Source organism: Motacilla alba, chromosome 17 (assembly GCF_015832195.1).
Source record: "Motacilla alba alba isolate MOTALB_02 chromosome 17, Motacilla_alba_V1.0_pri, whole genome shotgun sequence".
In the NCBI taxonomy this organism is placed as follows: Eukaryota; Metazoa; Chordata; class Aves; order Passeriformes; family Motacillidae; genus Motacilla; species Motacilla alba.
In genome coordinates, this window is record NC_052032.1 from 5,656,074 (window position 1) to 5,682,966 (window position 26,893).

Below are 26,893 nucleotides of genomic sequence, written 5' to 3' on the forward strand. Positions count from 1 at the left end.
AAAGCCAGCACTAATGGCTTGGAGGCTCATGTCCCTGGGGCTGAGTCAGTTCTGACCCTGCCAGGGGATCCCCTGCAGCAAACACAGAAATTGTGTGACAGTGCTACTCATTTGCTTTCTTGGCTCTATAGAGGAAGAGGAAAAGCTTTAGGTACCAAAGAACTGCTCAGGTTGAATAAAACAAGAGCTACTCAAAGGCCTGGAAGGGAGTGTCCTCAGAACTTCCCTTCCATCATTTGGGAAATTAGATGGGGGATGTTTCTCCAGACAGCAATTCAAAGGAAGAGCTTGAGCTTCAGTTTAGACAGTATGAACATCTCCTCCCTCTCAGTGCCCTGCCAAAACAGCAAGTTTTTCCTGTCTTAATACCACCAGCTGGCAGGGAAATAAAGAGTTTGCAGTGCTTCCTTGTCCCAGTTACCTGTTCTGTCTTCTGTTTGGTGGGAAGACTCTGGTCAGACCTTCCAACCCTTAACCAAATAGTGCCAACAGCCAGAGCATTTCCATGCTGGGCGTAGCTGTGCTGCTCTGGTTTCTGCCCCGGGGAATGGGAGGGCTGCCTGTCAATGCCCCTTGGCAGCCCCAGAGCCCTCCCACCCCCACGCTGTCTCTCTTTCAGAACCTGACCCGGGAACAGGCCGATTATTGCATCTCTCACATGAAACCCTACATGGACGGCAAGGGCAGGGAACTGCCTTCTGCCTACGACTACATAGAATTTACACGTTCACTCTTTGTGAATTGATCTGAAACACTAGCACCAGAAGATGCAAAGGACATGCTCACGTTTGCTGACTGTAGCTCTGCATGTGTCTCTCTCTTTGTGCTCTACAATAATCGATGTTACTTTATGATGTAACCTTAAAGTGCTTAGCTTAAAACTCTTAGGGAAAAGAAACATGTTGCAGTGTGCTTCAATAAAAGTTACTGGTCGAACCACATCATCTTGTGTTTAATGGTTAAATGCAAATTTAACTGTCATGTGGAGGCAACTCCAGCTGTTGGTTACCTGTGTTTTCCAGGCCAACGCTGGAACAGGTGAGTGGGGAATTGTTCCTGGAGTCAGGACAGTTACAAGCCTCGCAGCTGTTGTGCTGCCCCCTCAGTCCATGATCTCACTTGCCAGCTGCTCCAGGTGACTCATTTCCCTTGGTCCCTGCTCAGTGAAGTCGGAGCTCAGCTGCCAGACCTTGACTGTCCCAGCAGCATCCCCTGCTGCCAGGAGCCGCGTGTGCTTGGTGTTGAATTCCAAACAATACACGGGGCAGTCACTCACAGACTGCTTCAGGGACACCGTGGGCTTCTGCGTGCTCCTCCCCAGGTCAAACAGGTGCACCTCTCCTGCAGACACAGACATTCATTGCAGCTTCACGGCAACAGACATCTATCTAACAGCAGGTGGGTATCTGCTTCGTCTGGCACAGAGAGTTATTTTTAACCTGTTTCCCCTGCTGATGGGTGTCTAGGCTGTGACAGACAGCTGACATTACTGCAGACAGCATGGATTTGTTCTACTGTCAGAAACCTGAAACCAGCTTGCCAAATTCTGTGAAATCTCCATTCTTTAACTCAAAAATGTTTGGGCAATTTTCTAAGGAAAAAGTTTTCATTTTAAACCATTAGTTCTAGAAGCAGATATCAAAAACAAGGTGGAAATAGATTTAGCCACAGTGATCTTGCTGTGCTGTATTCCTGTGAATGACTGTGGCAACAGATTTAAAGGTGCCATCAGAAGTGAAAAATAACTGCTGGTTCACCTTGTTAAAGTTAGAAATTACTCCTTTGTACTAATTACACAGTGAAAACAACGGCCACTGCTCTGAGCTTGTGGGATCTGCTAATCAGTACAATCGACCTGACTAATTAATACCCAGCACACTCTTAATTTTATGCTCAAGAGGAGGCACCTGCAGGTACTTGCCTTCCCCAGATGCAGCTGCAAAAACCAGTGGTCGAACTGGAGACCAGCATATACAGAACAGATATTTCTTTGATAACTGTAGAGCAAAGAGGGGCTGTGTCTGCAACATGGAGTGCAAGTGAACTTGTCCGTCGGTCCCACAGCTCAGAAAGAGGTTCCTGGGGGAGGGAGGAAGCAAGAAACAGCTCTTTTTGTTTTATTGCTAACGATAAAGAACAGAAATCAGTCAAGGAGCGTGACCTCGGACAATATTCCTGCTTTGTAAAGGTCTGTGTTTCCTACAGCAGCAATTGCCGGGCTGTGCTGTGGGCTGTTTGTTACTGCCCTCAATTAAGCTTAATGAGGACTTGTATTGACCGCTGATGGGTTGTGGCCCAGGGCTGCCTGAGAACTGCTGATCTAGAGCTGGGCATTGTTCGAGCTGGGCTTGTCTCATGCAAATTCAATGCAAACCTGGGCTGTCAGCATGTTTCACAGAAACAGGGCTTGGGGCCTCCACGGATGGTGGGTGAATCGCTGGCAGAGATGGGAGCTCCTCATTTAAATTCTGGCAGCTACTGATGACAGAAAAATCTTCAGTAAGATACTTAGTGATCTGCCCAAGTGAAGGACTTTTTCATCTCCTTGGCTTCAAAGTGAGTTTTAATTGTAAAAACAGGTGCTAAGGAAGGTGCTAGTGTTGCTCCTGTGCCCACATGCAGCACAGTCCAGGCAGTTCACCAGAGCCAATGGATGTTTTTTCTCCCACAACGGAAAGTTCCTAATGCTAGGTGACCCTTTTTTGGAACTTGTACACACCCCCAGGGGCTATTTTGTGTTTAGAGCCATGCAGCACTTGCCTGTGGAAGGGCGAGCAGCTCACGGAGTACACGGGCCCAGCATGAGGGGAGAAGGCGAGTTCTGCCGGCGCCCTGAGGGGAACGGAGCCGCCGGGCCGGAGCGCCGGGCTCTGGGCCCTGCTGGAGCAGCGCAGGCAGTACCCGCCCTCCACACCCACAACGAACACACCGGCATCGAAGTGTGACAAGGACAGCGAGGTCACCCCCACGGCTGCCTCTCCCCAGGCCACCTGGGCAAAGAGAGACAGAGCTGCCGTGAGCTGGGGCTCCCCAGAGAGGCACAGGCGGGCACAGCCTGCTGGGGACGCGGCGGGCTGTTCGCAGCACAGCTTGGGACAGCTCCGTGTTTGTAGCACTGGATCCTTCCTACAAATGGGTTCACATGAATTAACATTACGAGCAAGTTCTTCATTCTGGCAACTTCTCTTTAGAGCATGGCAAAACCTCAGCTGTTGTCAGTCTTCTACGAAAGATTTCTGTATGGCAAAGGAGCTGTGGATCAAGGGTGTGTATGTTCAGAAGGAGCTTTTCCTGGCCCCTCTGCGAGCAGGGCAAGCTCTGACACTTGGGCTCTAGGGTTCAGAGTGCCTTTATGGAAAGGGCACTCTCTGAGCTGCTCAACTCACCTTCTTCAGCCGAGTGCTGCGAGGGATCTGCTGAGCCACGATGGCAAATCCTTCAGCCAAGGCCAGGCGCCCATCCCGCTCCTCCCTCCACACGAGGATCTTCCCATCCGTCCCCACACTCAACAGCCGGGCGTGGTTTCTGTGCTTGGTGTCAGGTAACCAGTTAACCTGTTCCAAATGCCACCAGCTCAGGACAACGGGGACTGTCACAAGTGCCCAGCCCGTGGTGACACAAGAGCAGAGCCAGGCACCAGCCTGATACCAAACGAGCTCCCAGCTCTGTTGGCACAGACTGCTGCAAGGAGAGAAACACATCCAGTGTTCAGGGCTGAATCTCCAGTGCAGGTTCTATGGTTCACCTGCCCTCAGTTTTGGGATGGGCATTTATGGCACTTTCACCCAGCTCCAAACAACAGCATTTTCCTGAGTAGCAGATGAGAAAAATGCACAGAATGTCCAGAGTCACAAGGCCCCAGAAGGACAAAATCCTTAGGAAGCCAGACTGCATGACATGCTTGTAAATCCCCTTAAAGCATGTGGCTTTAAATTTCCAAGGACCAGTAACACTTTCCCATTTGTGTTTTTAAACCACTCCGAGTATCACTGGCTGCATCTCCCTTAATAAACCATTACAGTTTGGGAATCAGTCTGCTTTTCATTTTTCCTGGACAGTGAGAAGTTATTTTTTACAGCTGTCTGTTCAGGAACTAGACTTGGGGGAAAATAGCCAACCAAAAAAGAATATAACTGCTGAAATGTCTGTGAACTGCCTGGCTATGGACAGAACCAAAGGGATGACACAGAGCAGTGGCAACTCTCACCTGCCCCAGCCCTGTCTGCTGTCAGTGTTCTCTGTTACCTGATAGACTGGGTCAGTGTGGGTGTCATCTGTCATCCCTGTCCTCCAAATCACAGGGTCTTCTGTCCTGCTGGTGTCCCACACCACCAGCTCCCCACTAAACAGGCCACCTGGAAGGACAAATACGAAACACTCAAGGTCTGACAGCGCAGAACAAACGCACAAATGGAGCAATGGTGGGAACAGACACACCAGCTTCAAAGGTTGGGCAGTTCTGTGCAGGGCACAGACAGTTCTGGTGTAAGAGGATATTGCTCTGCTGAAATAAGTTTATTCCCTTACAGCCAGGGCTGGATTTCCTTCTGTCACCTCTCTCTGAGAAGGGGATATAAAGGCAGGTGTCACTGAAGAAGCAGCAAGTCCCAGTTCAGAGGTAACAGTGCACTTATCTGTGTTGGTAGGCATTAGTTCCTCCATTTGAGGAGCTGCAACACTGTTCCTTTACAGGAAATCTGAGGCTGGGCTCAGAGAGAAAAACCAAAGGATCCAGGCTGCAGGAAAAAAGGGTGAGTTTCAAGTATGGTCTGAGGTAAGAACAACCCACCAGCTATCAGTGATGGCTGGGAGGGATGGAAGGCCAGGCACATGACAGAACTGGGAACATCCACCACCAGGTCAGGGTGCTGTGGATTCAACCCTCTTCTGTCCAGATTCCAGGTACAAACATAGGATTTTTCTGTGCTCCAGTCCCCATCGTCCAACCTGAAAAACAAAAAGCTACATCTTGCTTTGTGTGTTCCAGAGAGCACAGAGCAGAGCTCTGAGATTCCCCATGGTCACCTCAATGAGCTGCTTTGGGTCCTGCCATGAAGGACTCACGAGGGGATGGAACTTCTCTGGGAGCTGCTTTATAAAGGATGTGACAGGGAACACCTGTGCTTACCTCTAAGTGGCAGCCAGTAAATTTTGGGTACAATTTCCCTATTCCAAGACCTACTCACCATTCAAATAATGGGAACTATCAAAAGGGTGCATATGGAAAGTTCATGGAAGGAATTCTGCTGAGAGTACGCACAGACACAAAAACCACATCCTCATCTGCAAACAGTTGGAGACTGGGAGAGCAGAAGGAGCAGCTAACATACGGGTTTGCCCTGTTTTACTGTTCCCTATGCATCCTCTCATGGAAACCCTTTGTGCTGGGGCTTTAAATCTAAGGAAAGGGGAGCATTAAAAAAAAATAAGGGCAGAAGTAGGGCCAAGAAAGAGGGAGCTGCTACAGACATTAATGGATTAGACAAATTATTTGTGAAATGCTTATTTCAGAAATCCTTAAAGGTGTCATTACATGTCCATGGCACGCATGAACAGGGGCCGGGTTCATCCAGGGTGCTCAGAGACCACATTAAACATCATGATCTCAGAGAAGATAAAGTGCATTCTCCCAAACCTCACCTACAGATATTTGCAAGTGCATCTGCTCTTTACATCTTTCAAACAGAATCTACTTAGAAACAAATCAGTAAGATCATGTATCCATTCTCAGAGTGGGGGGGAAGGTAGAAGAAATAAAAGATAAATTCAGGACTTGCCTGAGATTTTGTTACTTTGAAGATTATTTAATTTAACTTGCATAAGGAGTGGATATAGAGATATAGATCTAGATATAGGTATAGGTATAGATATATGTCAGTTTATTACTGCAGAGAAAGCAAACATATCCAGACCTCAGGTCAGCCTGAAACATCACATCAGCCTCAGCTGCACTCCCAAATCCCTGCAGGTACTCACCGGCCGTAGGAACATGCAATGACAGATCCTGTGGCATTCCATGAAACACTGGTGACCTGCAGGTTTTGATCTTGAGCCTCTGGGTATGACAGCGTATGCAAACACAACACCTGGAAGAGATCAAATCCAAGCACTGAGGCAACAATCTCTGAGCAGAGAGAAGTAAGATCCGTGCCCACCCCTGACGTGATTGTGGGGTTACAGTGTGGGTTTTCCTCCGTCCAAGAATTTATGTGAAAAGGTTGTTGAATTCCTGTTGGGAAACAAACCCACAACACAAGTGTCACTCAAACAGAACCTCTCAGAGAGTGCACAGCTCTGGAAGGCTGTGCCTAAGAATTCACAGCAGCTGCCAGGTGTGAGTTTGGCACTCGCTGCACTTCACAAGTAACAGTCTGAAAATGCCAGTCCCAACATGTACTGTCTGATACAAACTGCTTCCATTCCTGAGCACCACGTACTAAACAAACCTAAGCAGGCAGAGCTGCCAACTCACTGACTGCAACTGTTCTTAGATCCCTGCTAGGCTGGAGTGCTCTGGAGGGGCTGAAGGAAAGCCTACACCAACTGCAGGCTTCCTCCTCTCACTGCTGCTGCAGCTCAGTCACCAGCAGGAAGAACAGTTTTACCAAGCAAGGAGAAAGCTGAAAAAACCCCAAGGAGCCCAACTGGTAATGTTTAATTATTAGAACCTGGCAAGAACAATCACAGCAAAAAGGACTAACAACTTAGAGTAACTGAACTCTGCTGGGACAATGACCTGAATTCTGTCACTTACTGTTTCATCCTGATCTGTCCAGTTCACTTCAAAGCCATCAAAGGCGTGACTTTTCCAGTTTTTATTTAGTTCTTTGATAACAGCATCCTCCACTCTCTGAAGGAACAACAGAAGCCCAGTGTAATCTACTTGGACTTCTTGCTGGAAGTCTTGGACAGCATCTTTGCCCTGTTCTGTCTGCACCGCAGCATCTCGGGCTGTATGAGACTGTGCTGCAGCTTCTGCTGTTGAAATTTTCCCAGTCTGGCAAGTTTTCTAGTGAAAGAAAACAGACAGTCTGTAATCCAAGCAGAAAAACAAGTGTTGCACAACGCATTTAAAGCACCTTCCCCTTCCTGCTGTTTCACGGAGACATTCCAGCCCCTCTGCACGCTCTGGTTCATGGTGAAACACAGGGTACCTCCGTACCTGCCCAGGTGGTGGTGATGCCCAGGTTTGTGACCTTCCCATGATCTGATCGGAGGCAGAGATGCCCGAATGCCAGTCAGACTCGGGCAGTGCTCTAAAGCATGGAATGGGAAGGACGGGAGAAGGCAAGAAGGCAGCGAGCTCCAGAGTAAGGAGCGAGCAGTGCACGCCGCGACAGCGCAGCTTTATGGGCTCTCAAACTGCGGGGCGGCAGCCGCTCGGCCGGTCCTTGGCCTATTCGCACACAGGGTACATCAGCAAAACGCAGACGGGACAGAGCCGGCGGGCGGACACGGGCCCCGCCGCCCGGCCCCGCCGGTGCCAACAGCTACCCGAGCGGGAGCCGGTGCCAACAGCGACCTGAGCGGGGGGTCGCGGACGAACAGGGAGGGGACAAGTCGGGGCACGATCCCAGGAGGTCCGGGTACGAGAGCGCGGAGCGGGGCCGCCCCGGGGGTCTCACCGCCTCGCAGCGCGCGCTCCGGGCGCTCCTCCACAGCGACTGCACGTCGGCACCGGGTGCCGTCCTGTCCGCGAACATGCCGGGGCCGGAGAGGGCCCGGGGGCCCGGGGCATTGGGGGTCGCTCCCGGCGGGCCCGGGGGGTCGGGGGTCGCTCCCGGCGGGCCCGGGGGATCGGGGTCGCTCCCGGCGGTCGCGGCCCGTGGCGCTCCCGCCGCCCGCGCCTCCGGTTCCCATGGAAACGGGCGCGCGGTGACGTCACCCGAGCGACGAGCCCGCCGGCCCGCGAGCGGCGAAGGGAGCCGGGCGGGGCCATGTTGCGCCAGGGCGCGGGGCGGCCGTGCTGCGCGGGCGGCGGCTCCGTGCGGGACAGCGGGGCCGCCTATCCCGCCACCTTCGTTACAGCCCTGGGGCCGGCTGGGGCTGCTTCTTTCCCTTCGGTGGCTCCCGCCGTAGCTGCGCTGGGGCCCGGCCGGTCCCTCCGCGCCGCCGGGGGCAGGGCTGGCAGCGCCGGCGAAGGGCGCGGGGTGCCAGCAGCTGAGATGGCGGCGGGGAGGGGCGACAAAACCGAGCGCGGTGGAGAGCGGGGACCGGGCCGCCGAGGGAGGGAAGCTCTAGCTGGCTGTCACCGTGTGGTTGCCCGGGAATGGGGCCGGCTCAATGCACCCTTAGTGCCCGGGGTGCGCTCCAGCTCGCTGCTTTGCTCGCTGCCGTGGGTGGTTTTGATGGGGAATCGGGAATCCGTGCCTGGCTGAGTTCTGGGGCCGGGCTGGCTGCACGCCCGCGGGGCTGCTCTGCGGAGCCACCCGTGCCCGTAACAGCCCCTGCACCTCGATAGCCTGTGCTGTTCTGAACGCAGGGACAGGGACTGGTGGCGTACCGTCTTTAAGTGATTATTCCTAACAGGCATGGCTCTGCTTGGAGATTTTTTTCTAACTAACTCATTGGAACAACTTGATGATGAATGCACAGGCTAAATTTAGCGCTGGCATAAGCAGGCACAGATGCACCAACTTCAGTGGAGTTATTCCGGCTGTTGCTGGGAAGGAGTCTGGCCTGTGTGTAGGAATCAAGATCGCAGGATACAGAGCAGGAGCTCAGCAGAACGACTGTAGTGCTTTCACCTCTTGAGCACTTGTGAGTCCATTTATATCACAGCTGAGTGCAATGGTTCTGCTGAGGAATTTAAAGTACTACACAATTAACAGTGAAGAGTCCCTAAAACAAAAGAACTCTTATAGCCATTTTACAGACAGTGAAACTGGAGCAGAACAAGGTTCAGCGGCACCTCCTTCAAAAGCAAAAGGTCTCAATGGAACTGAATCCTCTAGAATTTCAAATCCTGGCTGGAGTGGACCATCATGATACCCCATAGAAGAGACAAGAACATGAAATCATAAACACTTTTGGGTTGGACTGATGGCTCTTTTAGCCCTGTCATCTCTCTGTCATCAGCACAGGAGTTAATCTGAATTTCCAGAGTTCAAGCCTGGCAGCTGGTTCGTGTGGAAGTGTGAGCTGTGGCAGTCAGAGACCATCTTGGATGTAACTGAGCACTTTCTCAGCTCACTTTTCCTGCAGGCAGGCTCCTGGCTTTGGGTCACTGCATGGGGCAGGTTTTCATGTGTGGAAAAACTGATACTAAATATTTGAACCCAATAGCAGAGTAGTTTTCTTAAGAGGGTCTTAAGATTTATCCTCTATAAATAGATCATCTTCAGTCATCCATAAATTATCTTTAATTGGTATGATTAGAACTTCCAAGGCATATTACTCTTTAGTAGACGAGTAAATATTATGAGTGTGAATTAATATACTGGCTGCATCATCATAAAAATGCTGAGCACAAACTGCAATTTAAAAACTTTATAAATAACTTGTCAGGAGGGACTTAAGGAGAAAAGTTTGTGGGTTTTTGAGATGGCAAAGAGATAACAAAACTGGAATTTAGGTATGTGAAACAGACAGAAATAAATCCACTTTTTTAGCCAGTAGTATGTAAAGTTACTGCAAATGTAGAACATGTTCCCTCCATCGTGGTGCATGTCCGGGCTTTTTCTTCCCTGAGGATGAGAAAGGAGCAAACAGCTCCAGACGAGGACTGTTGTAAGTAACTGCACTTTGATCCTTTATTCCAATTTCTCTGGGGTTTCAATATATCAAAGGTATTTCAAGAAATCTCACGTTGCTTTTTTTTTTCCTGGCCTGGCAGTATCAGATATATGGATGTTTTTGTCTTCACATCATCAGAAATAAGGCAGAATCGGGGATGAGTGGGGGAGGGCTGTTACTTGCCTGAGGCTACCCAGTCTCTTTTAAGTGGCTGCTTTTACGGCTGATCTGTGCTTTTTCCTCCCAGTTTCATGAGACAAAGTGTAGGAAGTTTTCACTTTTACATAATTGAGCAAATCAGCATCAAAAAAAAAAAAACCCACAGAAAACAACAAGAGAAGATTGAGGTAAAGAGAAATAAAAAAATTTAAAAAAAAAAAAAAAACACAAAAGCGGGAGGGAAAAATTCAGAAAAAAGCTGCATGCTAGCGTGTGATCGCTGGGACCTGAGCAAAAGAAATACTCGGAGCTGCATCTCGGTAAAAATTCCCCCACTAGTGGGTGCAGTCGCTGCCCTCGATTTGTGATAAATGCTACTATTCAGTTCCGTGGAGGCTCCAGACAGGCGAAACAGGAGATTGTACCCGAAAACGGAGAGTCGTAACTGAGCCTTCTCCTTTTACACCTTCCCCTCCATTCCTTCCACCCCAAACACATGCACGTAGAGACGACTGAAACAACAAGCACAGATCGTGAGAGACTTCTTGGACTTGGTCTGGCAGGGAGTGGCTTGACAAGGGATCGAAGGTATCGCCTTTGGCGTCTGATGGCTGTCCAGAGGAACAGAACTTTATACGTATTCTCGTTTATTCACAGCAACAACTGTGTTATTAACCACAGTCAACAAACAAACAACAACAAACAAAAAACCAAAACTCTTCAACCGACAGCAAGGGTTTGTTTCAAAGAATTGTCACTCCAGAACCTACTTGTTTCTCCAGCTTCCATAACCAGCAAGACCTAATGCTGTTCCCTGATAGTTGCCATCCTGCCTGTGCACTGCTGAGCAGCCCGAGGTGACAGATGTGGTCTGCCTGAGGCCTGGCTACTGAGCTATTGCCTTTGCATTAACCAAAGGATGTAACCTGAAGTTTAAAGTGGTTTTATGCTGACATTTTGTGCTTGTTTTTGAGTATGGACAATATCTGATCAGTTACTCCCATGTTTCTTTTTTGTTAGAAATTCATGATTTTGAAATTCACCAAACCTTGAGGGAAGTGAGGTCCTCGCAGCTGTCAGTGTTGGACTCACATCCATGTACCCCACCAGGTGCTCAGTAGCTTGATGAGGGTTCAGGTCCACATGTGGACTCTATGTGTTACCTCAAGCTTTGTGAATCCCCCAGCTATTTCTTTTCCAATGCCATCTGTAACAGGCTCATGCATTTTCTCTAATTTGTGACCTCCTTTTTCCTGTCCCCCCTCCCAAAAGTCCCTGCAAATGCTGTGCCCCTTTTTGCTTTGAAAACCTATTTTTCCTTCTTAGCAGAAAACATCAGCTTGCTTCTGAAGTCCTGTTACACCAGAAGACATGATACATTATCAAAAGAGTCCATCTCCATTAAAATCATGACCTACTGTGCTTTGCAGAATTAGTCGGGGTTTCCTTATAAATATGGGTGCGGTTTCTTGCCCTGTACAGGTATTGTTTATCCCCTATTCATTCCTTCATGATTAATAACAAGACAAAGATTTTAGTCAAGTGTAAGCAGCCCAGGAAGGAGCAGGGGGGAAGCTCTGTGGCAGGTGGCAGCAAGTTACCGCCACAGGGACACAAAGGCACTGCCGGCAGGGCTGGAATGGCAAGCAGAGCTGGCACGGGGCCGAGTGCCATGGATTGTCCAAAGAGGCATCTGTGAAAGGCTCAGGATCCTGAATCCTGGCTGCCATGGTGCTCTGAACTCCGTGGCAGCTTGGAGTCTCTGCCTTGGGCAGGGGATTGCTGCTGTCAATAAGGGGACTGGCAGTGTCTCTCTCCTTTTGGTGTCAGCAGCCTCCAGTTCCTGCTGAGTTCGTAGCAGCACGTCCAGCATCTCATCTCAGGAATAAAGGTACAATCTGCTGTGCCACTCCTCAAAGGTACCTGACCCTTTGCAGTGCTGACAGCATGAAACAAAACAGAGATCCCTTAAATTAATCCCACATTCAGTAACCATGCATGACTAAAAATTACTTATCTGTTCTATACATCACTTCATCAACTCATATTGCATCTGTAGTATCTCAAACGGTTGTTGGAATTTTAACTGCTATGTTTAAAGCCAGTGGCTGTATTAGAAGCAATGTGGACAGATATTAATCCTCTAAACAGAACTGGCTCTCCTTGGCAAAAGTGTGGTTTCAAAACAGGACATTCAGACGTGAGTTGTTACATTCCACTTGGTACCAGAATTTGCATGGTAGTTCTGGGTCACTCTTCAGAAATCTCTGTATTTATTTAAGCATGCCACTTTCATTTCTGAGACATTATTTCTATGAACACTGAATGTTCAATAAATACATCTTAGTTTTACTGGGGTATGGATATGTAATTTAAGAGTGGAGAACAAAATAATGTTCCTACCATGTTAGCTAATGCAGCAGGAAAGAGAGATTTGCAAGGACTCCTTTTTCTGATATAAATTTCACCTCCATTTAGAGAGTTTGCATATTGCCAGATTAGCTAGACCAGCAAAAGCACTTACTGTGAAAGCCACTTCTTAAATGGCAAATAAAAATATCTCATTTGATTTTTTTTTATCCCAAGTATAACAGAGATTACAAAGAATCCTGGAACATATTATACAAGCACAGAGAGATAACTTTACAAAGTTATGCACCGCAGAAAGATTATCACCTTCTCAAAAGCACATGGAAGATGAAGGGAAGCAGAGTATCTTGTATAGACAAATTGGATATGTCAGTGCAAGTGTTTTAACTGCTTGCAGAAAATGCCAAGTGATTTGTAATGATCACTTTCTTTTTATCGTCTCCCTTTATCTCGCAGCAGAGTGACAGTCTGGTTCTGAGAAATAACAGAATGAACCACCCATGCAGCCTGTTTCTGTAACTTCTTTCTTCAGTATATATGTAGGGCTCCCAACACAAGTACTGATCCCAGTCCAGCTTGGAAAAATAACAAAAAAAAAAAAAAAAAAAAGGGAAAACATGACAAAACAGGGCTTAGGCAGCATGAATGTGGCTCTCTCTGGAGAAGTGTAAAAGACAATTGCACCAATTACATGCTGCTTTTGGAACTCCGTGTAGCCTAAGCCTATTGAAATATATATTTGTGAGCGGGAGAGGAGGGGAAGGAGGATGCTCTGGAATGAGGCCTGGAGCTGGAATGCTGTCGTAAAGGCAGCAGTAGGAGGGAGAGCTATAAACTGGCTGCAATCCTCAAATTTAAAAAAAGGTCCGGAAATATTTAAATGCCAAATTATGTGACACCTTTCATTCCTGTTTTTTCTTTTGTCTTTAATTTTCCATTTAATTGACTGAAACTTTTCCTATTTATGCCACCAACTGTGTAAGCTGGGCTGACTAAAGGCATTTTTATTTGCCTACTCTAGCCTGACAAGCTGCTTATGCAACAGCTTGCACCTTTAATAACACCAATAAAACTGCATCAGAACTTCAAAAAAAAAAAAGATTTCTTAGCATCAAGGTCTGAGAGTACTTGCTGCAGTGCTGGCATGTGGCAGGAGGCAATTTATAAAGAATTAACTCTGACAGTCACTTTATACAGCTGATTTTCAAAGATCTAGGCACTAAAGATGTGTTAATGAGGGTACTGAGGCTTCATAATTAATTATATTAGCATCTCTTTGTTACTCTCTACAACGGTAGTGGCTGGTTGACATTTCAATGGGAGTCTGGTGGTATTCTTTGTGATCATTATCCAGGAGTACAGTTATACCTTAGCTCCCAGAGGGAAACGTTGCATGTAAATGCCGCTGTGAATTGCAGGGGCTTTTGGAGCTCAGTAAAAGCCCTTGAAGGAGACCCCGCTGGAAACTGAATGGATGTCAGTAAAATTTCTCCAGTCTGGAGTCTCTCTTCAGATATGGACTCTCCTCCCCCTTCCTTTCCCTCCCCCCTTCCTTCCAGTGAGCTGGTCCTTCTCACAAGGCTTAAGAACAGCAACATCCAGTCCTTGCTGAATGTCGAGTTCCAGACCCCTAAAGGAAGGAATACTGACCTGAACAAAGCAGTGAACAAAGTAAACCTGAAAATAGGGAATATTTTCATAGGCTTGAATTTTCAGTGCAATAAAACCAGAGCTGCCAGAAGGAGTCCCAGAAGTGGTGAGTCAGATAATAGATGTACGGCTGTGGTGGGAGGGAAATGGTCTCTACTTTGTTTTATACCACCCCACCCCCCCTTTACAAAGGCAGATGAAATTATTTTCCAGTCCTATCACTGCAAAAACAAACATGGAGTTTAAAGGTTATTTCCTTTGTGTGTTTGTGAGAGACATTAGTTTTGACTCCGGAGGGGAAAGGAAGATGTTTTGTCAATGACCTCAATTTCTCTGAAAGTTTTTATAGTATCACCTGAGGTGGCAGAGCTGCTCTTTTGTTTACTGATACAATTCACTTGTTTGTGTTAATTAAAAAAAAAAAAACTTACAAAACCAAATTGCTGGTTTTTTTCACACCAGTTGCAGTTAGAAGCTTGTCATGGTTGGGCTCAGTTAAGGGCACAGTTTGACAAACACCTCTGCTAAGTAAAACTTGTGCAATGTGCTCCTCACTCTTTCATTCCTGCCTCCATGGGACTCTCTCACTTGTAACATTGCTCCTGCATCTGTGCCAGGGAACCAGATCAGAGTACTAGTCTGAATTTAAAAAAAAAGAAAAAAAAAAAGGGTTGTGGGGACTATTTCTAATTGAAATCAGATTCAGATTCAATTTAACACACACAAAAAGAAAATCACTGGCACAATGCAGGAACAATGTAAAGGGAAAGAGGGGAAGAATGTGTGGTGGAGAATGCATAAGTAGGAACTTCTACCAAAAAATAGTTTGTCAAACCATGTCCTGAAAGCCTTTACTTTCTTCCAAGCCAGAACCACTCTTTGCTGTGTGTGCAGGTAGAACCTTGCATGCAGGGATTACAGTCGCAGGACTCTCAGAGCTACTGTAATACCAAAAAATAATAACTGTTCCTACAGACTGACACAATTAACTGAATTCCACTCACAGACCATAGTTGGCAATTCATGCAGCATTTTATGTAGCTAAAGCTGGAGACCAGTTCTGTTCCTGAGTTCCATCTCCGGCTCTAATGAGCAATAACTCTGAATAACTCTGGCATTCAGTTCACCTACCAGTAAAAGAATTACTTTCCTCACAGAGCTTTTTACATTTAACCAGATTTTTAAAATGAGCTTTGACATTCTCAGATGAAAAGAATAATGTGCACAATGTATTATTATAGCAAAAACTGTATATGACAGATTCCTACATGTTTTCCTGTCTTTTGTCTCACCTTTCCTGTCACCATACTCCTACACGGGACTCAATACACACCGTAAATGTTTGAGTAATGCCACCTTCAAACTAATGAATTTGAATTCATGTACTTGTTCTTTGCTGAGCAATGTTGTGTGTGCTTATTTTTGTCTGATACTTTTTGAATAGAGACAGAGGTTACTCCTCCTGAGAGTTAAAATATCAATAGTGCTCTACATAACAAGGGAAGTTTTTAATGATTCCCACAAAAACCGCTGCCACTTGGTAACAAGACAATGGATGAAATACACTGAGTGTAAAATTTTTGCCCCTAGTGCTGTTCCCAAGGGACCAAATCTAGAAGTGATAGTCAACTTTGCCTAGGATTCAACAAGAGTTTTCCTGCTGTGGATTGAGGAGATGATAAATAAGAGTTCTAAGAATTGGCCAGAGTTAAAATCCTGAAAAGCAAACATTTATACATTGACTCTGTAGACATATTGTCTCCCTTTTAATTTCCCTATGAGTGGAGAAGATGGAGAGGATCATCTGTCTATCTCCTTGCTGAAGCACTAGGTACAGTTTTATCTCGTCCTCAACATGTCTGAAAAGCTTATGCTTCATGTTCACAAATGTCTAAGGTTCTGTTGACTTTCAATTTAATATTTTAAAGAGTATTTTGACTGCCTCTTTGCCTCTAGTATCTGGGAACAAGCAGAGGTGTTATGTAACTGTACATCTCTTCATGGATTACGAGCAGGTGCTCTGGTAAGTTAGAGATGTTGGTGTAGAAAAAAATAAAAGTCAGGTTTAGCAACGATGTGTAATGGATATTTCATAAAAAATAAAAATAAAAACGAATACAAATAGGATGACTGTATTATTTCAGTGACATATTATTAGTCACTGCCTGTTGTCTGTGTTACTGAACTGCTGTCCTGCTTCGAGGCAATTATCAGCCCTGAAATATTTTCATCCAAAGGTTTAAATTGCAACAACTGTGAGGACATGTGGAAGATTCTTCTGTCATTATCTCACCCTTCAGTTCTAACATGAATGCTTGACTGGGAAGGTCTGTGACTAGTGGAGATGAATAAACAGTTGGAGCTGGTATTTGACTGGTTAATGTGTGTGCCAAACTGTGTGTGTAGAGCTGGGGAGGCTCAGCAGTTCCTGGGGGCTGTCAGACTGATCACACACAGCAAACCAGCCCTGTGTCTCTGCCTGTGGCTCCCAGCAAGCCCTGATGTGCCAGTCAGGCTTTGCTATCAAGTACAAGCTTGTGTGTTCTTGAAATGTGCCTTCAACTCACAGGTGTATACTCAGTAACTTGAAAGCTTTCATATACTCTAAAAACTTGTCTTGCACTCCAAGGGGAAATCTTTGTTCTTTATACAGAGCCCGAGCCTGCAAGTTGTCTGTGGAAAACCAGGCTCCCAGCATAGATGGACAGTTGTTAAGCAGTTGTTAAGCAGTTTCAGCGATGGTAAAATGATCCTTGTTTTGTGTTTCTCTACAATAATTTCCAATTCTTTGGGATGGAAGGCTGTGAAACCATGAGTTGTTATTAATTACATTGATTTACTTGCATGATTGTATGTATGCCCAGTTTGCCTTGCAGAAATACTTAGGGGGAGATTCGCTCTCCTTTTTTCACACATCCCCGCATTATATTGGAGAGGATTTTAGCACGTTTTCCGATTTCATCTGCCAAACTGGGGGGTCAAGTTTACAATTTACAGCTGACTTGACAGTCCAGAAAGCACACATGATTACCAATTATGTCTCTGTCTTGTAGTAACATATCTAACCAGGGAAAGAAACACTGGAGATCTGAATTTAAGGAGCAAATATGAAATTTCCTTTACAAAGAAAGGAAATTGAGTCTCTTTAGTCAATTTTGAGGAAAATGTGCAGTTATAACTGTACATTTAAACTCTCAACAGTTATTCAAGGACTAAAACTGCCTTAGAGGTTAGCTACAGGTCATAAAAACTTTAGAAAGATTTGAAGGAAGGTAACGGAGTATTTATCAATAAACTCTCTACATTTTTGGGGGTTCTTTTGTTTCTGTTTCAGGGATATTAAACTCATATTCTTTTAATATTTGCATGTATTTATGTTCTTTTTAAAATTTATATATAATCTATATTCCCTTTTATGTTGATAATAGCTAATTTAGGGTAGTAAAAACAGATCTTGGAAATGATTTTTAACAGTATAGCAGTTAAAATTCATGATTACTTGGTTTTAGATACATCAGAGTATCACCATAACAGTGTACTTCAGGAATACCTGGTAATTTATAGACTAAACAAGGGCTTCTAGTCCAGAACTGACAGGTGCCACTTGTTCCTGCTTGGATTAGCTTTCAAACTTGCCACCTGTATTTCAAATTATAGACCTTCAAAGACTGATCTAGAGAAAGACAATATAGTAAATTACAGGTGAAAAAAAGAGGAAAAAAACCCAAGCAGATACAACTGCATAGTCAAGAGACCCAAACGAAACAGAAGGAAGCAAATCAAGCTGCACACATGAGTTTACCTTGTCTGAATTGGAAGATATCCATATTAATCAATCTTGGGAGATGCAGCCACAATAAAGAAAGAGTCATCTGGCTGTGATGGGCTTCAGGAAGGCCTTGAGACATCCTCCCCTTGGGGAGGATTTCATAATCTTGCATTTATAAAGTTGTGATGCTTTGCTTACCTTTTATGCCCAGCAGTTACAACTGCTGTATGTGAAACCAGAGAAGTAAGGGATGGCAGCTCCTCTCTCCTGCTGCTTGCGCGGGGAAGCACAACACAAACCCTGCACATGCCACAGCCCTTGTGGGTGGCGGTGGAAGCGAGGACATAGCTGGGGGGAAGTGACAGCTGGGAATACAAAAGAAGAAAACAATGGGGATTTGGAAGCAACAGGTGGGAGCAGCATTCAGAAAAGTATAGTCAGGACTTCTGAGGAGGCAGGAGCTAATCCCGACCTCATTGAGTAGATCCAGTAGAAAAACAACTTGAAGAGGCAAAACAGGAAACGAGCAGGAAGACTATGCTAATGTTGTATGACCGGGGAAGCAAATACAGGCAGCAATTCCTACTTCATCAAAACTGTACTGGTTTCTTAACCTGACCTGTATCCTAACACTCATCTGTGAATGATATGCTGCTGCTTTTGATAGAAAAGAGTGACTTGGCTATTCCTTTAAGAGCAAACGCGGGCGAGCCGTAGCTGTGGAGCTGCACTGAGCTCTTCCATGACAGGTGGACAGGAAAGGGACAAAAAGGGTTATTTAAAGTCTGCCTGCTCTCGGTGCAGTGGCAGGTGTGCTGGCAGGCAGCTCTGTGACCTTCTGGAGCTGAGCTCCCCAGTAACTGAGCTGGATGTGACTGACAGGGCTCTGTGCCTTCAACACAGAATGTCCCAAGTTATTTATATGGGTTTGTTTAGTCTCGAGGAGGCTCGGGGGCACCTCATTGCTCTCCACAACCACCTGAAAAGAGGGGTGGGGGCCGGTCTCTTCTGCCTTACCTGCAGTGAGAGGCCTGAAGCTGAGATGGGAGATTCTGATAAGTTGCTTGAGAGAGATTTTTCCCTGCTAGGGTGGCCATGCTTTGGAATAGGTGGAGTCACTATCCCTGGAGGTGTTCAGAAGGTGTCTGGATCTGGTTCTGGGCGATGTGCTTTAATGCTTTGGGGGTTACAGTGGTTGTACTGGATGAACATTGGACACTGATGTTCTTAAAGGTCTGTTCCAGCCTTGGCGATTCCCTGACTGCTTTGTGCCACGTCCCAGGTAGGGCAGGCAGCGCAGTGAGACGTGGGTGCCACGTCCCCACAGCGCGGCAGGCTGGAAACGCGACCTCACTCGCAGCAGGGAAGCGCTGAGCCTACAAGCCTACAACCGGGGGAACACCTCACGCAGGGGGACAGCACCCTTCTGAGCACAGTTTGGAGGTCGGGGATCCCGAAATCCATTCCTGCCCCGAGATGTCCCCCGGTCGGGGGAGGGCACGGGCCGCATTCCGGCCGGGCCAGGGCTCGGTGCCTCCGCGGGCCGTGAGGGAACGGGGCGGGACTCGCGGGGCCTCGCGCGCGCCGCGACAGCGAGGGCGCGCGGGCACGTGCGGCCGCACGCATGCGCGGCCCCTTCTACACACCCCGCGCGCGCCCCCGCCCTCCCGCGCGCGCCGTCCTCTGTGTCTCCGCGCTGCGGCCACGCCCCCCCCCCACGCTCTCCCACCAATGAGCGCCCGGCTTGGGGCGGTCGGGGGGCGCGGCCTCTCCACGGCTGCGCACGCGGGACCTCCCCGGCGTGTGTGTGTGTGCGGAGAGCAGTGCGCCTGCGCATCGTACCGCCCGCGGCACAGCGCGCCCGGGGCGGGGGGCTCGGTGCGCACGCGCGGTGGGGCCGCCGTGGCCCGGCCGGGCGGGGGGGGGGGCCGCGCATGCGTGCCGCGTGCCCGCCCCTCGCCAGCAGCAGAGGAGGAGGTGGCGGTGGCGGCTCTGGGCGAGGGAGCGCGAGGGGAGTGAGAGGCGCCGTTGCCGCTCCGGTATCCGGCAGGACCGCGCGGAGGAGGCGGGAGCGCCCCGGCGGCGGAGGGACCTGAGTGGCGGCGGCAACAGCAGCAGCAGCAGGAGGAGTCAGTGCCCGGCCCCCCCCCCCCCCGCGCAGCCCCGTTGCAGCCCCCCCCCTCCCTCCCGCCCTCCGCGCTCCGCAGCCTCCAACATGTCGGCGCCGGCGGCCAAAGTCAGTAAGAAGGAGCTGAACTCCAACCACGATGGGGCCGACGAGACCTCAGGTGAGGCCGCGCCGGGGGCGGGACGGGAATGGCGGCAGCCGGCGCGGCCTCCGCCTCGCGCCGACCGCCATTTTCCCCCGCCGCACGGGCCGCGGCCGCGCCGGGGGCGGGCGGAGCGCGGGCCCGGCCGGGCGGATGTGCAGGCCCGGCGGCGGCGGGAGGAGGCCATGTTAGCGCCCTTTTGTCTGCGCTGCCGGCCCGGCTTCCCTCCCCGCGGGGCCGGGCGGGGGGCGCTGCGGCTCGGCGGAGCAGCGGGACCCCCCCGCCGCCCCTCCCGGAGCAGCATCCGCGGAGCCTCATTGTGCTCCGCCGCCGCCGCCATGATGCGCCGCCGCCTCCCGCGCCGGCCGCGGCCGCGTGGTGCTGCCGGGCCGCGCGGGGATGGAGCGGCGGAGACACGCGGTGCCGGGGCCGCCCGCGCCGGCCCCACGTGCGATCTCGGCTTTTAAAGGTCGGGCTTGTCCCCGGCCGCGGCGCCTTCCCCACGTGCGTGCCCCGCGCCGGGAGAGGCAGAGCTGTCCCCCAGCGCGGGCCGCGCCGTGCGGGACGCGCACCGGGCGCTGCTCCGCTCCGGCCGCTTCCCGCTGCCGCTCATTCATCTCCCGCGCGGTGGGTAAACAGCGCTCCGTAACCCCGGCCTCGGCCGGACTTGGTCCGGGGGAAGTGCCCATTAGAAAATACCTGCCAAACGGCGGCTTTCGCGTCTCTTTCATTTGTAACTGTATTTTTGAACGTTCTTTTCGGTTTTTGGAAGGCGGCGTGTGCCCAGATAGGCTATTTCTATTGATATTCCAGCGCTCTGTAAATTACTTTACGTTTCTTCAGATGTGTTGGTCGTAGCAAATGGGGCTTACAACTTTTTAATTAAAATATTATTGGCTTATAATTTAAGTTGGTTTGTAGAAGAGCGTAGCGGGATGTGAGCTGTGGTTTCTAAGGGTGAACTCAGTTTAAGGGCTGTTTTATCAAACTTTGCTGCACTTCAGCTGCAGCACGCCCTGTGAAGCTGATGCTTTGAGGCCTTGTAGTTCCTGTCACATTTAATAGAAATACCCGAGAGCTTCTACAGTAGATCACTAGACCATGTCTCAAAGAGAAACCCCGGGTGATTTTTCAGGCTTGTGAATGAAGGGATATTGATACATTTTCATCTGTTTTTCAGAAAAAGAGCAACAGGAAGCAATTGAACACATTGATGAAGTACAGAATGAAATAGACAGGTAAACATTATCTAACTTTTAAAATGTTTTAGCAGAAAGTGAAATGTAGCTGACAAAAGTGAAAGTTGTTCAGTAAAGTGAGCACTCAGTAGTACTCACTGTCTTTGAACTCCGCCAAGATGTACCTGTGTTCTGACTTGATTAGAGACATTAAAATAACAAAGAAGTGTCCTGGTTTCTTGCTTAATTGTGTATAATGAAAGAGGTAGAACTTGAGTTTAAAATTTTTAATTAATTGTGGTATGTTCGATAATAGACATGTATTTCACACTGGCTTCTCAAGTTAATGTGTAAGCTGTTTGGCTAAAGTATTTCCCTTTAGCAAGCAGAGCCAAACACTTGGCTGAAAAGTCAGCTTTTATTATACATTTTTATTATAATATTCATGTGCCTGTGCAGTAATACACAGCAAATGTCTCTGAGGTGTTAGTTTTGTATGCCAAAGCTCTTGGGGCTGTGGGTTCTGTGTCAGTCCCTGCCTGCATGTTCTCTCCATGCCCAGTGTCCTGCAAGGACTGCAGGTGGCTGTTGGGGCTGTGAATGTGTGAAGCTGTTGCAGTATGAGGGCTTTGCCTTTTTTACAACAACAACTCAATTTTAAGTCTTCAGATTTTACTTGCACAGGGTGCAGAATTTCTTTGCTGTAGCTTCCTTGCCTGCCTAGAAGTTTTAGGGGGCAGGTGATAGGGCTGTGTTACCCTTCTGCAGGTTTTATGCAGGCAAAATGTTCCAGAGGTAAAACACTGCTTTGTGTTGAGAAGGTTCCATTCACACCAGTGAGATTGCTTCTGGCAGAGTGTTTTTAGCAGTTGTTACAGCTCTGAACTTCTGGGGTTTTTGGGGCACTTCATCTGCAGAATATGGCAGGCTGGTCTTACCAAACCCTTTCAACTCTTAGTTAACTGCTCTGATGTGTCCTTAAATCCCAGTTCTCTCCCTGTGGTTAACCTGGCCCTTTCTATTACAGACTGAATGAACAAGCCAGTGAGGAAATTTTGAAAGTAGAACAGAAATACAACAAACTCCGCCAACCATTCTTCCAGAAGAGGTCAGAATTGATCGCCAAAATCCCGAATTTCTGGGTAACAACATTTGTCAACCACCCACAAGGTACATTCTTAACAGCCCTCTTTTCTTCCCCTGTAAATTCAGTGTTTGCTTGTTTGTTATGTGTGTGTCTTAAATCTCTGAGGGTCTTGTGGAGTTGTTACTAAGCATACAACTCTTTCTTTCTGTCCTAAATTTCATTTTTTAAGCTTTTTCTTTCTTGAACTTGTTGGCCAGAGGAACATCTTGTTTACTAAAGTATTTAAATCCTAAAATTTCTTTCTGCGTTTTAAATTGCAAGTTTCCCACTTTATTCAGTTCCTTAGGAAGTTAGAGCAAAAAAAAAAAATCACATAAACAATAAAAATTGTTCTAGATTGTTGGGGTGTTTTTTACTGGGAAGTGAGCTCCTTGAGACTCCTGACAATAAACTTTCCACAAAACAAGTTTGTAGACTGCTTAGATTGGGCAAACTACATGTATGAAAATCTGTTTCTTAGGGAAGGGTGGGTATGTGCGGGTAGGATGTTGGCTGGTAACTTGAAAAGAGCGAGCCATGAGGAGTTGGTTTGGACACATGTGTTGCTTTTTAGATCTTCCTGGCTGTCAGTTTCCTGTGTTTTGTCTGCCTGTTTCATTGTTAATGTGGGATTCCTCCTTCTCTCTCAGTATCTGCACTGCTGGGAGAAGAAGATGAGGAAGCACTGCATTACTTGACCAGAGTTGAGGTGACAGAATTTGAAGACATCAAATCAGGTTACAGAATAGATTTTGTAAGTACTTTAAATGATTCATTTACTTGTGATTCTGCTGCCATTTTTAAAAAATGTAATTACATGTTGGGTTGTATTTTATAACTTAAATCTCTACAGTTACCTGTTTAGTGCTAGGTTTGACGTGTTATGTGTGTTTCCATTCTGTGGGTTCTAACTCTTTGCTTTCCACTCTGCAGTATTTTGATGAGAATCCCTACTTTGAAAATAAAGTTCTCTCCAAAGAGTTTCACCTCAATGAAAGTGGAGACCCATCCTCAAAATCGACTGAGATCAAATGGAAATCTGGAAAGGTGTGTATTGCATCTGGGAGAGCACAAGTGTGACCAAGTAAAAAACATTACCAAGTGCATTCAGCTTGTTTTTTCCTTGGCCAGGATCTAGACTGTGTTGTGTTGTTTACTTAAAATAACTATTAAATGAAGAATTCCAAGGGAGACAGGTTTAGGGGGATCAGATAGCAATGTGTGACCTTGTTTTATATTTCCCTCTATTTCTTCGACTTCATTTCCAGATGCCACATCTTTTGCAGGATTTACAGCCATAATAATGTGGGCATGCCTGTCACCCAGGCAGTGTTCAAGAATCATTAATTTACTGCAGTTTATTTCTGTAGAAGTTCTTCAGTGTTATCCTGAAGATTTTGAACTGAGTTTCTAAAAGTAGAGCTGAGGCTTGCAGTTAAATTGCAGCTTTTGTCACTCTCAGACCAAGGAAAAAATGTAATGTTTTTCATATTGAGAACTAGAACATTTCCTCTTGTACCAGAAATTGCATTCCTGTACAGACCAGTCGTGTGATCTTTGCAATACAGCACAAAATCAGTGTGAATTCTGCTTTGTTCTTAAAACTGTTCTTAAACAGTCTAAACCTATAAATATTGTCGTTTTGTCAGGAGAAAAAAACAACTGGAAGTGTGGTGTAACCATATGGTCAAAGAAATAATTTATTTCATTTCAGACTTAACGAAAAGATTGTTGCAAACTTAGTACATTTCTTTTCTAGGGTAAGGTGATAGGTGCAGACCTTACATGTATTCTTGTGACCACGTGTTGTAGCAGTTTGTGTGGGGTTTTTTTTGCACTTACTGCAGAGAGTGGCCCGAAGACTTCAGAGTGGGAAATTGTAGGCAAAAAGGCTTAGGCAGGTCCTTTATATCCAAATGCTGAAAGAGCTTAGAGATGTGGAGACTTTCTTAAATTGGGTGTATTTAGTAGTTGCTGCAATTACAACTGCTCTGAGTGGCATCTAGTCATTGTGAGACCTTGTAAGTTCAGTGTGTCATTAAACACTTGTCGTACTTGTGTTTCCCTGAGATAGGGAAACGTAAATCAAATGTGAGATTATGTGAGTTTTCAGTGTTCCGGTGGAGGCCATTGAAAGAAACAAGTGGATTTACTGTTCTCTCGTGTTTATGAGAAATGCAGTATCTTCTGTCAGTTATTTGGGCTTCAGATGTGTTTTACAGACTTACCCTCGAAGAGGGAGGGGGAAGTGACTTCTTAGGGTTGTTTAGACAAGTGCATTTTTAAAATGGTGCTTATAGGAAAAAAAAATGCCATAGAAAGACTACTTTAGGGAACTTCTTAACTTTCTTTTCAGGACCTGACAAAACGTTCAAGCCAGACACAGAACAAAGCCAGTAGGAAGAGGCAGCATGAAGAGCCAGAAAGCTTCTTCACCTGGTTCACTGACCACTCTGATGCAGGGGCTGATGAGCTAGGAGAAGTCATCAAGGATGACATCTGGCCAAATCCCCTACAGTACTACTTGGTAGGTACAGCCCTGAGCAGGGCATCTGCTCCCACAGCAGCTCTGGGAAAGAGTGAATTTGATCACTGCATTGATGTTGCAAATGTGTCTTCAAGGTTCCTGATATGGATGATGAAGAAGGGGAGGGAGAGGAGGATGATGATGATGATGAAGAGGAGGAAGGATTAGAGGATATTGATGAAGAAGGCGATGAAGATGAGGGGGAGGAAGATGAAGATGACGATGAGGGAGAGGAAGGAGAGGTGAGTAATCTTGCCCTTCACGCCATTCATGTGGTGTTTGAGAGGGATCTTGTAAGAATACCAATTGTGGCAAAGGTGAACTGGCTCTTTTCTGCACCCCAAGGTGTGAGAACTGTGACTGGATTAGCTTGAGTGGTTTCAGGTAGCAGTAAGTATGTTTGTGTATATGAGAGACACTGGAAGTATGTCGTTTCAGTAAATGTGTAAGGGAAGTGCTCTAGGAGAACTAGGATATGAATGTGACAAAATTCTTCCTTCATGACTGAGTATTCTAGCAGTGCTTTACATATAAATGGCTTTTGTTGATACATCCAGTCATCCTTCCCACTTGTTGGTTTATTTCTGCTTATAGCCAGCCTAGCTAAGACTTTCTCTTGGGCTCAGGAATTAAAACTTTCCTTTAGTAGTAAGCAGGATTTCAGGTTCAGCATCCAGGGTGTTGGGAAGTTACTTTGTAATGTCTTTGTTTCTTGGAACTGGGCGTGGTGTGTCTGACTTCCAGCAGCACAAACCACGGGCAGTGAGAGGAGGGCTGTGCTGGGCTCTCTTCTATAACCTGGAGTTTGGCATGTGAAAGGTGAAGCATTTTGTTCTTTGTAGTTTTAAATGAGGGGGAAAAGACGACCCCTTCATTTTCCACGTGCTAAACTCATGTCAGTGCTTGTAGTGATTCTAAGTCACAGTTTCTCAAACCTCTGGTGTGTTTTCCTTGGGACAGCCAGGGAGTGAGTGATTTCTGTGTGGTCGGTAGCTGGGCACCCAGGGCAAGTGTTACCATCCTTTAGTGAGGGAAGAGATGATCACAGAGCACCATGAGTAGCACTGTAAAAAGTTCTGGTCACTGCATTTGCTATCTGAAGTTTAGTGATTAGATTTATTTAATTCTTGCTTATCTTTCAACAGGAGGATGAAGGAGAAGATGACTAATTGAACACTGATGGATTCCAAACCCCCTTTTTACCTTTTTAATTTTTCTCCAGTCCCTGGGAGCAAGTTGCTGTCTTTTTTTTCTTGTGCTCAGTCGCCTTGTTCTCTTGAGGTCTCTTTTTCTCTCCTCTACACCATGGTTCACAATTTCTTTTTGGGGAAATATCTTGAGCAGAATACAGTGGAAAAGAATCTACCAGTTTCTGTTTCAAGTTCATTTTTATCCCTTTCTGTCTCAAAACAAAAACTGTTTATGAATTCAACACACCATGTTCTGTGGGAAAAAAGAAAACCTTCTGCTCCCTTCACTCTGCTGGAAGCTGAAGAGTGCTAGGCCCCTGTGTAGTAGTGCATAGAATCTAGCTTTTTTCCTTCTTTCTCTGTATATTGGGCTCAGAGATTACACTGTGTCTCTATGTGAATATGGACAGTTAGCATTTACCAACATGTATCTGTCTACTTTCTCTTGTTTAAAAAAAAAAGAAAAAAACAACAAAAAAAATAAAAATAAAAATGGGGTTATAGAAGGTCAGCCGGGGTGGGTTTCAGAAGTTTGGGTGGGTTAAGTGGGCATTTTGACAACATGGCTTCTTCTCCTTTGGCATGTTTAATTGTGATGTTTAACAAACATCCTTGCAGTTTAAGATGACACTTTTAAAATAAAATCTTCTCCTAATGATGACTTTGAGCCCTGCCACTTGATGGAGAATCAGCAGAACCTGTAGGATCTTATTTGGAATTGACATTCTCTATTGTAATTTTGTTCTTGTTTATTTTTAAATTTTTTTTTTGTTTTTTTTTTTGGTGGTTTTTTTCCTTTTTTTTCTTTTTTGGTTTTTTTTTTTTTTTTGTTTCACTGGAAAGGAAAGAAAGATGCTCAGTTTTAAACGTTAAAGTGTACAAGTTGCTTTGTTACAATAAAACTAAATGTGTACACAAA

The 26,893-nt window shown here is 46.7% G+C and overlaps 3 protein-coding genes across 18 annotated transcripts in view; 2 read left to right on the forward strand and 1 right to left on the reverse strand.

The window, feature by feature from the left end:
- SPTAN1 (spectrin alpha, non-erythrocytic 1) overlaps positions 1–941 on the forward strand; it is a 46,394-nt gene extending 45,453 nt beyond the window's left edge. For 14 of the 15 annotated variants that reach the window (XM_038155928.1, XM_038155926.1, XM_038155924.1 and 11 more), the window contains one exon: positions 620–941. In XM_038155928.1, the coding sequence (XP_038011856.1) occupies positions 620–745 (126 nt within the window). In that variant the 3' untranslated portion in view covers positions 746–941. The remainder of the gene's footprint in view (positions 1–619) is intronic. The other variant, XM_038155934.1, reaches the window with a different exon arrangement.
- On the reverse strand, positions 925–17,843 carry DYNC2I2 (dynein 2 intermediate chain 2). 2 transcript variants are annotated; one of them, XM_038155949.1, is made up of 10 exons: positions 17,717–17,843; positions 7,626–11,833; positions 6,755–7,009; positions 5,977–6,086; positions 4,790–4,947; positions 4,246–4,355; positions 3,387–3,554; positions 2,761–2,990; positions 1,922–2,079; positions 925–1,341 (listed from the first exon to the last, which is right to left on the reverse strand). In XM_038155949.1, the coding sequence occupies exons 2-10, from the start codon at positions 7,701–7,703 to the stop codon at positions 1,103–1,105; spliced, it is 1,506 nt and encodes a 501-aa protein (XP_038011877.1). In that variant the 5' UTR covers positions 7,704–11,833; positions 17,717–17,843; the 3' UTR covers positions 925–1,102. The 2 variants fall into 2 exon arrangements, with proteins under 2 accessions (XP_038011877.1, XP_038011876.1); XM_038155948.1 differs by lacking the exon at positions 17,717–17,843 and having other exon boundaries at positions 7,626–12,264.
- A 1,702-nt stretch (positions 17,844–19,545) lies between these two features.
- On the forward strand, positions 19,546–26,893 carry SET (SET nuclear proto-oncogene). The gene is made up of 8 exons (XM_038156540.1): positions 19,546–19,971; positions 21,134–21,191; positions 22,159–22,301; positions 22,908–23,011; positions 23,191–23,304; positions 24,614–24,784; positions 24,880–25,026; positions 25,930–26,893. Exons 1-8 carry the CDS (start codon positions 19,899–19,901, stop codon positions 25,951–25,953), a joined length of 834 nt encoding a protein of 277 aa, XP_038012468.1. The 5' UTR covers positions 19,546–19,898; the 3' UTR covers positions 25,954–26,893.